Source organism: Gymnoscopelus braueri, assembly GCF_963280865.1.
Source record: "Gymnoscopelus braueri genome assembly, chromosome: 4".
Lineage (NCBI taxonomy): Eukaryota > Metazoa > Chordata > Actinopteri > Myctophiformes > Myctophidae > Gymnoscopelus > Gymnoscopelus braueri.
The window spans coordinates 42,078,132-42,091,661 of record NC_137605.1 but is presented as its reverse complement, the minus strand read 5'-3'; the positions used below and the strand labels follow the sequence as shown (position 1 = coordinate 42,091,661).

The 13,530-nt window shown below is 45.6% G+C and overlaps 1 protein-coding gene across 4 annotated transcripts in view; it reads left to right on the top strand.

Moving 5' to 3' along the window:
- vps13b (vacuolar protein sorting 13 homolog B) overlaps positions 1-13,530 on the top strand; it is a 449,591-nt gene that overhangs the window by 395,978 nt on the left and 40,083 nt on the right. For all 4 annotated transcript variants that reach the window (XM_080427213.1, XM_080427214.1, XM_080427212.1 and 1 more), the window contains exons 48-50: positions 4,714-4,980; positions 8,271-8,354; positions 9,062-9,237. In XM_080427213.1, coding sequence (XP_080283339.1) covers positions 4,714-4,980; positions 8,271-8,354; positions 9,062-9,237 — 527 coding nt within the window. The remainder of the gene's footprint in view (positions 1-4,713; positions 4,981-8,270; positions 8,355-9,061; positions 9,238-13,530) is intronic.

The window sequence follows — 13,530 nt, the reverse complement described above, 5'->3', positions numbered from 1 at the left end:
GAAGGATATTTGGCCTGTTTTCACCACACAGAAGAACACAGACAATGTGTTTGTCTTAGAGCGCCAGTGATCCGTGTTAACGAAAAGCTTGCCACTTTACACACAGTGGAAAGAAATCTGAGAAACCGTGTTTGAACCCCAACCACCCCCCAACCCCCATCTCCAAATGTAACTTTTTTCATTCCCCAAAAAGCGAGATGCCATCGGATGAGTGCGGTGACACTTTGTTATGTAAATATTGTCAAGTGTCACACATGTCGTCCCCCTGGCCCCACAGACAAAACAAGACTCGGCCTTTCTTGCATTCCTATCTCAGCCTGTTGCCGGCTGGGTTTACATCTTGTTCCCATTGGATCCAATGATAGGTTATGAGTGTTGGTCACATCCAATCCACAACACAAACCCTCAGACGAGGACAGCGGCCTCCACTGAGGAGGATGTTGGCTCACGCCTGCGTGAACATACCTCATTTTGTTGTGTGTTTTTTTTTTGCCGGGCGGGACAGGGGGTTGGTTTCATTCCCTACACTACTGGATTCTCCCTCCCTCCCTCTCTTTCTCTGTCTGTCGCCTTCCTCCTGTGTTTTATAATGGTGTCCCGTTTTATTGTTCATATTGCAGCCTTCTGTCGACCGCTGTTGAAAAATCCCCCTCGTATAAATATACATATGTATGTTGTCTGCACGCATGCACGCACACACACTCGCTCGCACACTCAGGCTCTCAGGCATTATTGTCTGAGAGATGTGAATCTAGATGCATCATGTCACTGTCGTTGGAGGACATGGCTGCCTGTGAATTCCCCCTACGCAGATGTGAATGATGTTATTTTATGACTGGTGTCGAGAACCTCCTGTTTGTACACAAATTAACAGCTTAAGCCCAATATTCTTTGCCGTACAACAAATAGCTAAAGTAGCCTGTCTAAAAACTTGTATATCTGAAATTGTAGCTATTTTATAAAACTAGAGGTTCGGGCCGCTACGCGGCCCTCACAGCTACTTCGCACCGCCGATCTGACTGATATGGCCATATATGGAGATCTCTATATATCTGTCAGTCCTTGTCCCTTTTATGCCCATATATGGAGATCTGCTGGCCGGCCGGTCCTCCCTTAAAACATTGCGTGCCAATCGCGTAGATCTACGCGAACCTATTTAAAGCCGCCACGTGCCAGTCGCGTAGATCTACGCGAACCTATTTAAAGCCGCCACGTGCCAGTCGCGTAGATCTACGTGAAGTTCACATTGCACTTTTTTTCGTTTGATACGACACATTTCATTGTAGCACCACCGGAAACGGAATTATCCGGGATCCGTTTTTTCCGATCCCATCCACTTCCATTCTAAATCTGACACCAATCCGCCATTTTCTCAGTTGTAGTTTTTCTCGTCGCTGATCGCTGTTTAACATAAAACTACAAGATGGCGGATGGGATTTTCATGCGGTCTTCACTGCTCTACTCCGACGGATCGCTTGTTTGTTTACAAATAGTTGAATGCACGATTTTAGCGGATTTAACTTTGTCTGTGGCGACGTGAAGAAAACAAAAAAACAACAATAAAACACTGGCACTGGTGAGTACATTATGAGATTAAACTCTGGCGTGGAATGTGTTGCAGGGATAGATAGTTCACTAAAAAACGTATTCAAAAATCGTATTTTCTTGGCAGAAAGATGCTAATGTCTTCGGTAGGAGACTCAAAGTTGACACTTTGAGTCTCCTACCGGAGCCACCGCCGGTCATCAAATTATTGGCTTAGGAATGAGACAAAAACTAAAAAATCTCCATGAATTCAAGTCTTCATGGGGTGTGTAACTACTTCTTGTGTAATTGATTGAAAAAAATTCATTTTGGGGGTGAACTATCCCTTTAACTTAAGCCAATTTTAATATAGGATATTGGGGCTTAAATGTAATTGTAAAAAAAATGTGTTTGGGCCCTCATTTGTAAAAATCTAATCTAACATAGAATGCAGAATGCCATTCAATTATCAAAAGAAAGTTCTTACAAACATGCCTTTTAATTAATGACTTATAGGCTACACAGAGCAGTAGGCTGTAAATAATGTTGTCAGTTATTCCCTCATATTCCAAAAGATTAACTGTGCACTTTTGCAGTTACACAGCGCATGAGTGTGTGTGTGTGTGTGTGTGTGTGTGTGTGTGTGTGTGTGTGTGTGTGTGTGTGTGTGTGTGTGTGTGTGTGTGTGTGTGTGTGTGTGTGGTGTGTGTGTGTGTGTGTGTGTGTGTGTGTGTGTGTGTGTGTGTGTGTGTGTGTGTGTGTGTGTGTGTCTCACTCACAGACAGACACACGGCCGTAAGTCAATACAGTCTGAAGCGACACACACACACACACACTTGCTGTATCGCGATCTATACGATCTCTCTGAAAAGGCAGATCGCATGCCTTTATGTCCACACTGGAGTGAAAGTAAGTAAGCGCAATTTCTTAGCAAGTAAAGAAAATAAGGCAACCAAAGTAATAATTTGCTGTTGCTGCTGCAGAAGTGAGCGAAAAGCGTGTCTCTCCACGCGTGCGCGTAAGAGCCCTTCCGGTCGGAAATATTGCGTAATCATGTAGTAAAATACGAAGTATACGGAAAGTATGAAATTTGCAAGCATGACATGTAGTGAGTTGGATTTCCATGGCACGCATTGTTATTTGTGCATAATGTGGAGGCAATTGTACAACTAGTGATAGAAGGGGACACAGATAAACAGGAAGTCCACCCACTAGGTTTTTTTAATATACATTTTAATATAGGATGTATACATTGTTTTAAATGTTTTGTCTATAGTGAGGCCCAAAAAAGGTTGAAATTGGTTAACCTTACTCTCTCTCTCTCTCTCTCTCTCTCTCTCTCTCTCTCTCTCTCTCTCTCTCTCTCTCTCTCTCTCTCTCTCTCTCTCCCCCTTTTTTCTGTATCCCTCTTTCTCTATCCCCATCCTTGTGCACTGTCACCTTCCTTAATTGTCTTTCTTATTTACATCCATCTGTGTACTTACTTGATTGAGAGTGATATGATGGACAGCCAGAGACCGAGTGCACAGCAAAATCCTGATTGTTAACTTAAGTCTGAGAGCTTAAAAACAGACCCTTACACTTTTGCTCGCGTGTGCTAACATTATCTGGTGACGTCAGCGAGGGGTCTGTGAAGGGATATAAAATAAATGATTGATGACCAAGAGAAAGGAGGCTTCAGTCATTAGAGGCCAAGATCTTTCTCCGCAAGATTATTATCACTGCCACAACTGTGAAACACACACACACACACACACACACACACACACACACACACACACACACCACACACACACACACACACACACACACACACACACACAAATGGTGGTGGAAACAACCAATTCTGAGCTCAATTAGATGTGTCATCCCCATGTGAGGGTTCCCTGGTGGTTGTGGGTTGGCCTGGCGGGTGCGTGCTGTGTGCGTGCGTGCGTGCGTGCGTGTGTGCGTGCGTGCGTACGTGCGTGTGCGTGTGTGTGTGTGTGTGCACTACGTGACATGAGAAGAATGGAAAAGGCCTCTAGTGCGTGTGCACGCATGCATGCACTACGTGACACGAAAAGAATGGAAAATGCTGAAACGCCAGGAGAGGTCGTGTGTGTGTGACAGACAGTGACCTTAGAAGACCATCAGGCATGGAGGCAGCAGTCAGCCTCTATAGAGCAGGCCTTTGATAAGAACAGAGACTGCAGCAGGCAGGCTGCAGAATAGAGCGTCCCTGGGACTCATTTAGACGGTGAGGGGAGTTTGGAGCCAGCAGTTGCAGCCAGTGAGAAAGCTTTAAGATGTGATGCCAACAGCAGCACTGTACTGATCTATGCCACTGACTTACAGCACCACATGTACCTGCTGCTAATCCAAAACAATCAATGTGCACCCCTTCTGTTAAGACTGAACAAACTCTTTACTGATTCCACCAAAATAATTTCCTACTGTACATGAAAGTTAAGGACAGTAAGAGTTAGGGGTGTAACAGTTAATTGCAACTATTTGATTTAATCAATAATACTAAACATTTATGGGGGGGTTGAATTTTCTATTTTTTTCCGGAATGTTTAAAAACGAGCAAATATAGCTGATCTACAAGGTCACAGCGCGTTGCGATGTGGCGTCTGCTATTTTTGCACAACAAATGTAAAATTGGGCGTGATTAATCAGACTAATCTATTTAGTCGATTATGAAAAATTATTTCACATTTTCTTGTGTTGATTTATAAAAGATAGTTGCAGTCCTAAGAGTTAAGATAGTAACAGCGGAAATGACGGTCCATCATTGATTCATCAGATCCCTGACAATGGCTTCTCTCGCGATATCATATTACTGCCTCCTTGCTCTGAGCAGTGACATTTAATGAAGTTCATATGCAGCTTGAATGCAACACTTTGCAGATGTACTATATACAGTACATCAAGATTTTAATGCCATTCATTTTGACTTAGTCTCGCATAGCCAGACAACCAGAGAGATCTCCGCCTGCTGCTACAGTATGTCTGGGGAAATCTAAATTCAATGAATGCGCTTGGATGCCGGAGAAAACCAACGGTAACAAACCTATAGCCACTGCTTTGAAAACTAATCCTGATCTCTGATCGTCTGTCTGTGCAAGAGTAATTCTGACTAATCTCCCACTGTTCCTCCCCTCCCTTTTCCCCCTCTGTCTCTTTCTCTTTCCCCTCCCCCTCCAGATTATCATCTGTGGGCGCCAGGTGATGTGCAGCTACCTGGGTCAGGACATTGAATTGCGGGTGGTGCAGCATTACGTGGGGCCAGACGGCCAGACGGTAGTCAGGGAGCACTGTGACTGCCTGGAGGCGGGAGCCAAGCTGCCGTCCTACGTCCTGGAGGATGCCGAGATGACGGAGCTGTGTGTGAGGGCCAGGGGAGACGAGGACTGGTCCCAGGACGTACGGCTGGAGAAGAGGCAGAAGGACAGCACCAGCTCTGTGGTACAGGTATGGTAACAAACCAACTCATCTGGTACTAATAACTAGAATTGCTTGCAAAGCTCATACTAGGTGGGCAAGACACTATATTATTTTTTATAGATTTATTTTTTTCTTTTTCTTTTTGTGGGAGTATGCTTTATTTGAGAGAGTAGAGAGACAAGAAATAAGGTTCAGAGAGAGGAGAGACATGAGTGTACGGGAGTCTGATTCGAACTTGAGTCCTGTCTCACAAGCAGCATACAGTATGTCAGCCACTAAGCACTCCAGAATGTATGCATTTGCAGAATATGGTATGTCTGGTATCTGGTGCAGTAGTTCTGTATTGCTGGTATTATAATGTATTCACCTGGTCCCCCATCACCCTCTTATAAGTCTCATACTGTACGTATGTGTAAAACAGACACTTTCACGGACAGTACAGCAGCTGTTGGAGCTCTATAGTGCAGTATAGGGTCGTCCAATATGTCAGTCTTAGGTGGGCAAGACAGACCGATGGAAAGAGCAGACCGACGGACAGACAGACAGACAGACAGACACGCACGCACGAGCTCATTCAAACACACAGTGCACGCCACAGTCCACACTCTTCCAGTGTCTTATGTTTAGAGCCGGTGACAAGACCACCAAGTGCGACCGGATCCCCGTCTCTCTCTCTCTCTCTCTTCTCCGCAGTCTCCTGGGTGGTCACAGTGGCAGAGAGCCTCCATTCTGCTGCTGCTACTCCAGTAGAGAGCAGATTGAGATCTTCATGTCAGATAGGCCTCTTCCTTCAAAGGCCCTCCACTTTCCAACCCGTAACCCCCGAGATGTTGAGAGGCAGAAAATACAGTTTATACGCTCTCATAACAACACTAACCATAGGCAGGAAACACTGGCTGATATGTGGGCAATGGAGGAGGAATGCTTTGAACACACTTTCACACTGCTGGAACAATGCCAACTTCTCTCTCCTCTTTATATTCAGTTGTCTGTGCACTCTCTCTCTCTCTCTCTCTCTCTCTCTCTCTCTCTCTCTCTCTCTCTCTCTCTCTCTCTCTCTCTCTCTCTCTCTCTCTCTCTCTCTGTCTCTCTCTCTCTCTCTCTTTCTCTCTGTCCCCCTACCATTCTCTCTCTGTCCCCTACCACTCTCTCTCTCCATGTACCCCTACCACTCTCTCTCTGTCCCCCTACCACTCTCTCTCCATGTCCCCCTACCACTCTCTCTCTCTCTCTCTCTCTCTCTCTCTCTCTCTCTCTCTCTCTCTCTCTCTCTCTCTCTCTCTCTCTCTCTCTCTCTCTCTCTCTCTGTCCCCCTACCATTCTCTCTCTGTCCCCCTACCACTCTCTCTCTCCATGTACCCCCACCACTCTCTCTCTGTCCCCCTACCACTCTCTCTCCATGTCCCCCTACCTCTCCTTCTCTCCCTCTCTCCCTCTCTCTCTCTCCTCTCTCTCTCTCTCTCTCTCTCTCTCTCTCTCTCTCTCTCTCTCTCTCTCTCTGTGTGTGTGTGTGTGTGTGTGTGTGTGTGTGTGTGTGTGTGTGTGTGTGTGTGTGTGTGTGTGTGTGTGTGTGTGTGTGTGTGTGTGTGTGTGTGTGTGTGTGTGTGTGTGTGCGTGTGCACATGCGTGTGTGCACATGCGTGTGTGTGTGTGCATGCGTAAGGACATTGATGACTGTTGTCTCCTGTGATCAGTGATTCATTGCACATAATGGAAGGCTGGCTCTGAATGAGAGAGAGAGACGAGTAGCCCAGATCTCACTTCTGTCTATCTTTGTCTTTCCATTTCACTCTTGTCTCCCCCTTTATGTTTCTCTGTCATCCTCTCTCTCATTTATCTTTCTCATATCTCTCTACTTCCTCCTCTTGGGTCTATCGTTCCCACCACCTCTTCCAGCTTCTCATTCTGCTACCCCATCTGTGTCTGTTTTCTGTGTACTTAAACTCTCTTTCTCTCTCTCTTTCATCCTCTCCATTGCCCACGCATTCATGTTCTCATCCATCTCCTCTCTCGTCCCACTTAACTAACCTCTGCTTTTTATCTCTCCTTCCTTTTACACTAACCAAGTCTCTTTCTGCCATCTCATTGTTGTTTATCTTTAACATCTGGCCATGTACGGAAGGTCATTCTGACCTTATTATTTCTTATTTCTCAAAGTGAGTGTTCCTGTATGATCAGACCCGGAGTGTTTCAGAGAGAGAGAGAGAGAGAGAAATGTGCTGTTATGAGGACCAACGTGTTGGAGCCCACCCCCCACCAACCCCCTCCCCTAGTAAATGAAGTCCCCGGCCTGTCGTAAATTAGGCCACTTGTAACGTGCCTTGGCATCCCGAGGCTTTAACGAGGAGCTAGGGGTAAAGGGGGACGAATACCAGTGACACATTAAGAGTGCTCAGCCTTTAGAGGGCACATTCTCAGCTTTTAAATCGTACTCACTAACTACTCTTTAATAGCTTATTATCCAGTTGCTAACAGTGAAATTGTCAGGCCGCCTCTGGCCGTGTCATAGCGCTTGACAACCCCAGAGCACTTTGCAGAGCCTTAGCATTTAACTGTTGGAAGAGACCAAGAGGCCAGTGTCTTCTGGGGACAAAACATGATAATGTGTTTCTGACACTTGGCCATAAACATGATGTCAATCACAGAGAGGCAGCAAGGGCAAACTTTGTCATCAGATACCCATATTATGTCTCTGTAACCAACCACAAATACAAGCAAACCAGTTGGCCTGTCCTTGATTGACACAGGCTGAATTTATTTCCTTGACTCCTGAGAATAAAGACATCTATCGCAACTCCATTGTTACAATAATTAGATTTCCTTGTCACATCACCTGCCAAGCTGTGTAAACTAAATGTGCCTTAAAAGGGCATTAAATAAATTTGATTACAAGTGATTTGTCACAGTTGGCCGGCCGTGTGGTGCAGGGGTAAAGTTCCTGCCCACCACCGTGGGGACTGGGGTTCGATTCCTCCATGGTGCCTCCAGCTTGGCTGGGGCTCAAGCGAACACAATTGACCGTGCTTGTGGGAAGTTGGCAGGGGAGAAAGTGACTCCTACAGGTTGGTTGGGGGACCTGTTGGGAGGGATTGCGTGTTCCTCCACACGCGTTACGCCTCCTGGTGAAACACCTCACTGTCAGGTGAAAAGAAGCAGCCGTCTTATCGGAGGAGACGTGGTTGTCTATACCCTCCCCAAGACCAACAAGTGACAGGGACTATATACACTTCTACAGTAAATGGGAGGAATTTGCCATAGTTAGAGTGGATTGATGCTGTACGTGATGAGACATTAACAGATGGTTTCTCACCTTGCAGGTGCCTTGTTCCAGTGGTTCTCTGCTCTACGTGTGGTGTACCCTCATCACCATTGAACCTGACTCTCATATGCAACAGAGAGTTGTGAGTGTCCTTGAAAGCACATGCAGACACACACACACACACACACGCACGCGCGCACACACACACACACACACACACACACACACACACACACACACACACACACACACACACACACACACACACACACACACACACACACACACACACACACACACACACACACACTATCACACTATCACATAGTCAAATTCCAACATAGATATCTATCCATCATTTTCATTGAGTAATCCATCGCACATAACTTTGGTGTTTTGTTTTGAAACATGGCGTTGTTATTTTGGGGTGTTTCCGTTGAACCACCAACTGTGAGATTAACACGCACTGTTTATAATTGCTGAAGTGTATAATTACAACAGTGTTTAATTACCCATAGTCTTCTCCAGCTTCCACTAGGTAATGGAAGCAATATGTTAAAGGTTATAAAATGTTATTGATTACTGAAGCACAATGATGTCATCATTCACACAAAAAACATGGGATATAAAGTACACTCATTGGAATACCATAATAACTGATCTGATATCAGAATATCAAGTTTTTTTTTTCATCATTCCGGTCAGTTTATTGTCCTACAAACATGTCTGTGTTTGTTCTTCTGTGTATGTTTCTCTTATGGCTGTGTGTGCGCATGCATATGCATGCATGTGCTTGCATGTGCGTGTGTGTGTGTCTATGTGTGTGTGGCTGTGTGCCCTATTTATCAGGTGGTGTTCAGTCCATTGTTTGTGATGAGGAGTCACCTGCCGGAGCCAGTGATCATTCACATAGAGAAGAGGAGTCTAGGGCTCAGGGAGAGTCAGCTGATATCAGGCCAAGGCCACCAGGAACCCATGTTGAACACAGAGGCAGACCTCACGCACCACATCACCTTCCAAGCCAGGTGAAGAAAAAAAAAACAGCCTTTTATGTGTCCTCATCTCTGTTCTGCTTGAGTCGTTCTGTCACAAATCAATCAATTATTATGTTTCGTTATGAATGTGTTTATCTTGTCACTGCCAGCTATGAAGTAACAGAGGTCTTCCCATTTGGACTTGACTCTTCAGACGGCGCAGTTACCTAGACAGCTTAATTTACACTCATTTAACTCATTGAGTGCCAGAATTGCCAGAATTATTTCAGAATGATGTTGTCCCAGTGCCAGAGTTTTTTTCAAAGTAAAAAAAAAGTGCTTAGGAAGCGATATAAAGCCTTTTTCAGTTCTAAGTTAAACAAGCAGTGGATGGAGCTGCAAATCTTCAGATGATGATATCTTGGGTTCTGAACATGTTTTTCAAAAAACAAACAAAAAAAAAAATCTTATTTTTTTTTACAATTTTTTCAAAAACACGTCAAACACGTCATTGGCACGTTGCGCCATAGCGGTACAAACACGTGAAACACGTTAATGGCACTCAATAAGTTAAATGCAGTGTGAGAGAGAACTCAATTTATGCTCTAATGTACATTAGTTGGTCGTAAATATAGATTTATGGAGGCAACAGGGTAGGAAAAGGGGACCAATTAAGCCTTTTGACAGCATTGGGAAAACAAATCGCAAAAAGGGACCAAATGTTTTGTCTGTTATAAAAGCTTGGTGGTTACTTGATAGACAGTAACTTGATTTGAATGAACTTGCCCAATAAAGTAGGAAATGCCTGCATATCACTATAGCTGTAGGATAATGGACATGTTTCTGTTTCAAGTTTCTGTGATGGGTTCATCTGGACGCGATCATTGTTTCTCTAGGATGAGCGGGGCCAGACACGGTCTCTGATTGGCTGAAACAGGGATAGGGAGCGCTCGGCTGTGTTCGCTTGGACCGCGCGCGAGGCGGAGTTGACGTGTCGGAGGTACTGAGACTAGGGGGGGGATGATTTACGATTCTGTGACAACTCGAACGGCGCTGAGTCGGCTGAAGCGGACTTTGCAACGTACGCCGACTCGCTCGCCTGAGCGCACTCGGCGATGCCTCTCGTGGCTCAAGTCCGCTTCAGACGGCTCGCCTCCGTCGGGGTGTCCGGAAGTAAGCGCTCCCGGGCCCCGCTCATCCTAGGAATACAAATTTTGCGATTTGGACAGAACTTCGCACTTTGCTGGCTGTTTGCGGCACACAGAGGGAGAGATGGTCATACATGTTTTTCAACAAAACACACACACACACACACACACACACACACACACACACACACACACACACACACACACACACACACACACACACACACACACACACACACACACACACCATTTACACTGTATCCTATCGCTCGGTTTCTTTTTTCCTGTCTAGGTGAACTATGTATAAAAGAACACAGGATGAATATGTCATCCTTTCTTCCAAGTAAAATGCGTTAACCACAGTGATGACATGTCATCTTCGGGATGAGAGCCGCTCAACCCGACAGTTTCATGGAGGGTCTGATGTCAGAAGGGACTTCTTCTCAGTCCTAGCAGTGTGTTTTTGCCATCTGTAGCAACCCTTGCCAGTATCAGCAATGCTCACAGCAACGCGCACGTCTTCCAGACTGGTATTATGTCATCATGGACCGGATCATAACCCTGCTGATGACAGAGTCTGACTCTCGTCTCCCGTAACAGGCGTTTTATGTCTCCATTTAGCAGCACTGCAGAGACACACACTTACTTAACGTTCCCTCACACCACATTCTGATATCTGTGCGCCAGCGTGTAGACCTGATCCAGTGGAATCCAGGCGTGTTTCAGGGGAGAAAGGAGGCCAGCTTGGCAGCTTCGGAGACACGGTTCTCATTCCAACATGTCAGGTTGGGCCATAATTACACCTCATTTAGATAGGGGCCCTAACGGAGAGCAGGCTTTTGGCCCCGTGTTCGTTATGCGTCTGTGTGTGTGTGTATACCCGTGTGCATGTGCGCACTGTGTTCATGCGCATAAAGTGCACGCATGTGGTGTGTGCGATCTGTTTGTATGTCAGAGGTTTCTGTGTATGTGTGTGTATGTCTGTGTTTGCGTGGGTGGATAAATCCTGTGTGTGTGTGTGTGTGTGTGTGTGTGTGTGTGTGTGTTTGTGTCATCGTGTCTGTGTGTGGTCCCATGCCTGTGATGATCTCGGTCAGCCGTGTTTGCCCATGCCAATGTGAGTGTGACAGCCACCACTTCATCACTAGCAGAGCCTGTCACATACATCACTGTAGTTGTTTCTCTGTCTCAGTCGGTTTCAGTCAGCGCCCTAGCTTGGACAGATCATCTGGTATCCTGCTGCTATCACGAAACAAATGTTTGATAACATCATCCTTGTGTCATTGTTTCCGATGGTCAAATATATCTCACAGCGAACGTGCTCGATCATAAGCCATTGCGAATTCAAGCTTTTGGAACGATCCAATAATCCGACAGGCGGTTTACACAAGTCATTTTCTGAGACATTGAGTGTTTGGTTGGATCAAAATTCGGTTGAAACATAATGAGACGATTCAGCCATATATCATCACATTCTCAAACTGTCCCTAATCTGACACTAACATGTCAGAGTATATGCCAGAGCCTTGTGCAAGGGCGTTGTGCACCCAAAGTGCCTTACAGTAATGTGAGGGCTTACATTTTTCATATGGTGCCCCTGAGGAGATTGCACATGTACAGTGTAGGCCTGAATGGCATGCTCTCCCCACTGTGCTAACCACATGTGCACACAGTATTATTGATGTTACTACTGTATTTGTTATCTGGACATCTGCAATCTGTGTTGTTTTCCCTTTGTTGCGTGGATCCCTGGCAGAGAAGTCCCTGTTTTGGTAGCAACTGGTGGTGATCTGAATAAACAGAGTTAAACGTTGGGTGTAATTGACTCCCCCAGAGAGAGTTTTGGTGGTGGTAACTGTTTGGTGTTTAGATATCTGGTCGCAAAGTTTGTTTTGATTTGAACTGCCATAAAGGAACCACAGTGGCCATACAGCGACTGGGGATATATTTGGACTCTGTTGGCGCGCAGATAAATCCTTCTCTCGTACACAAAAAAGAAAGCTCTATGAAAAACAACTAACTGTCTTGTCTCTCTGAATTTCAACCACAATGCTCTGTGTGTTTACAGTCTGTCCCCCTGTCTAAACCACCTCTCACCACACTAACTCACATACAGTACCCGACCATCCCTCATCCCCCTCCTCAATCTATCCCTTCATGTGACTCAATTCATGCAAGCCCCCACCCCACCCCAAACCCTCTGTTCTAAATGCCCCTTCAGCGCACATAAACCTTGTCCTCAGAATCCATACACAGACCCTCCCCTCCCTCCCCCAGCCCCAGAACACCAGGACGGATCCAATCTTGAATGTTCGCTGGTCAGCAGCTCGTCTTTCCTTCCTGTAATTACACATATTTGTGGTCCTCTAATGGACGAGGTAGAGAGCGGAGCTGCGGTCTGCGACACAACAGACAGAAAGACAGACGGACGGACAGACAGACAGACAGACAAGTCTTAACCATAACTGCTGTGTCCCCTCTCTTGGAATTGGCCGCCACATTAGAAGACGGGGGCTTAGAATCAGAAGCCTCTTCCAGCATCCCCCCTCAGGAACCGGCCCGGGATGAAAAGCTTCCTGTCAGCACGTTGTCCCTCTCCTCTGTCTTCCCCCAGATCCATAACCAAGCGCCCCTGTGTTCCTTTTATAGCACAATGGGCTCTATTAATAAACTGTTGCTCCAGGGTAAAGGGGGCCGCTTCTCTGGGCCAAGTGGAACTGGATGCTGCCCAGAGACGGAGGAGGCTATTAGACTGTTTGGAGTTTGTTAAGAGTTTTTTTTTTTTGTAACTTGTTGTTGCGAAGCCGTAATTGACCAGTGTCTGGGGCTAAAGTATCCAATAGGATTATTTACTGCTGTTGAGCTTCCTCTGTGATTGTTGTGAATTAGTGTTTTGTAAGAGAAAACTGCATGTCAGGGAAAAACTTAAGGAGAGATTGAACCCTGTTTGGGTTTTGAGGGGAAAGTCAAAAGAGTTTAACAGGAGGTCAGTGCAGTTGCACTGTGAATAGAACCATGTGAACTATCAGTTACTGTCAAGAGACGTCTTGTTCTGTGTCATCATGCAAAAAGATGTTAACATTGTTTCTGTAACAGACTAAGTGACAGGAACAACCCTGTAAACAACATGACAATATAACAACAATATAACATCATGTCTCACAGAAATGAGGTTTAATAGATCTCATCTACTAAA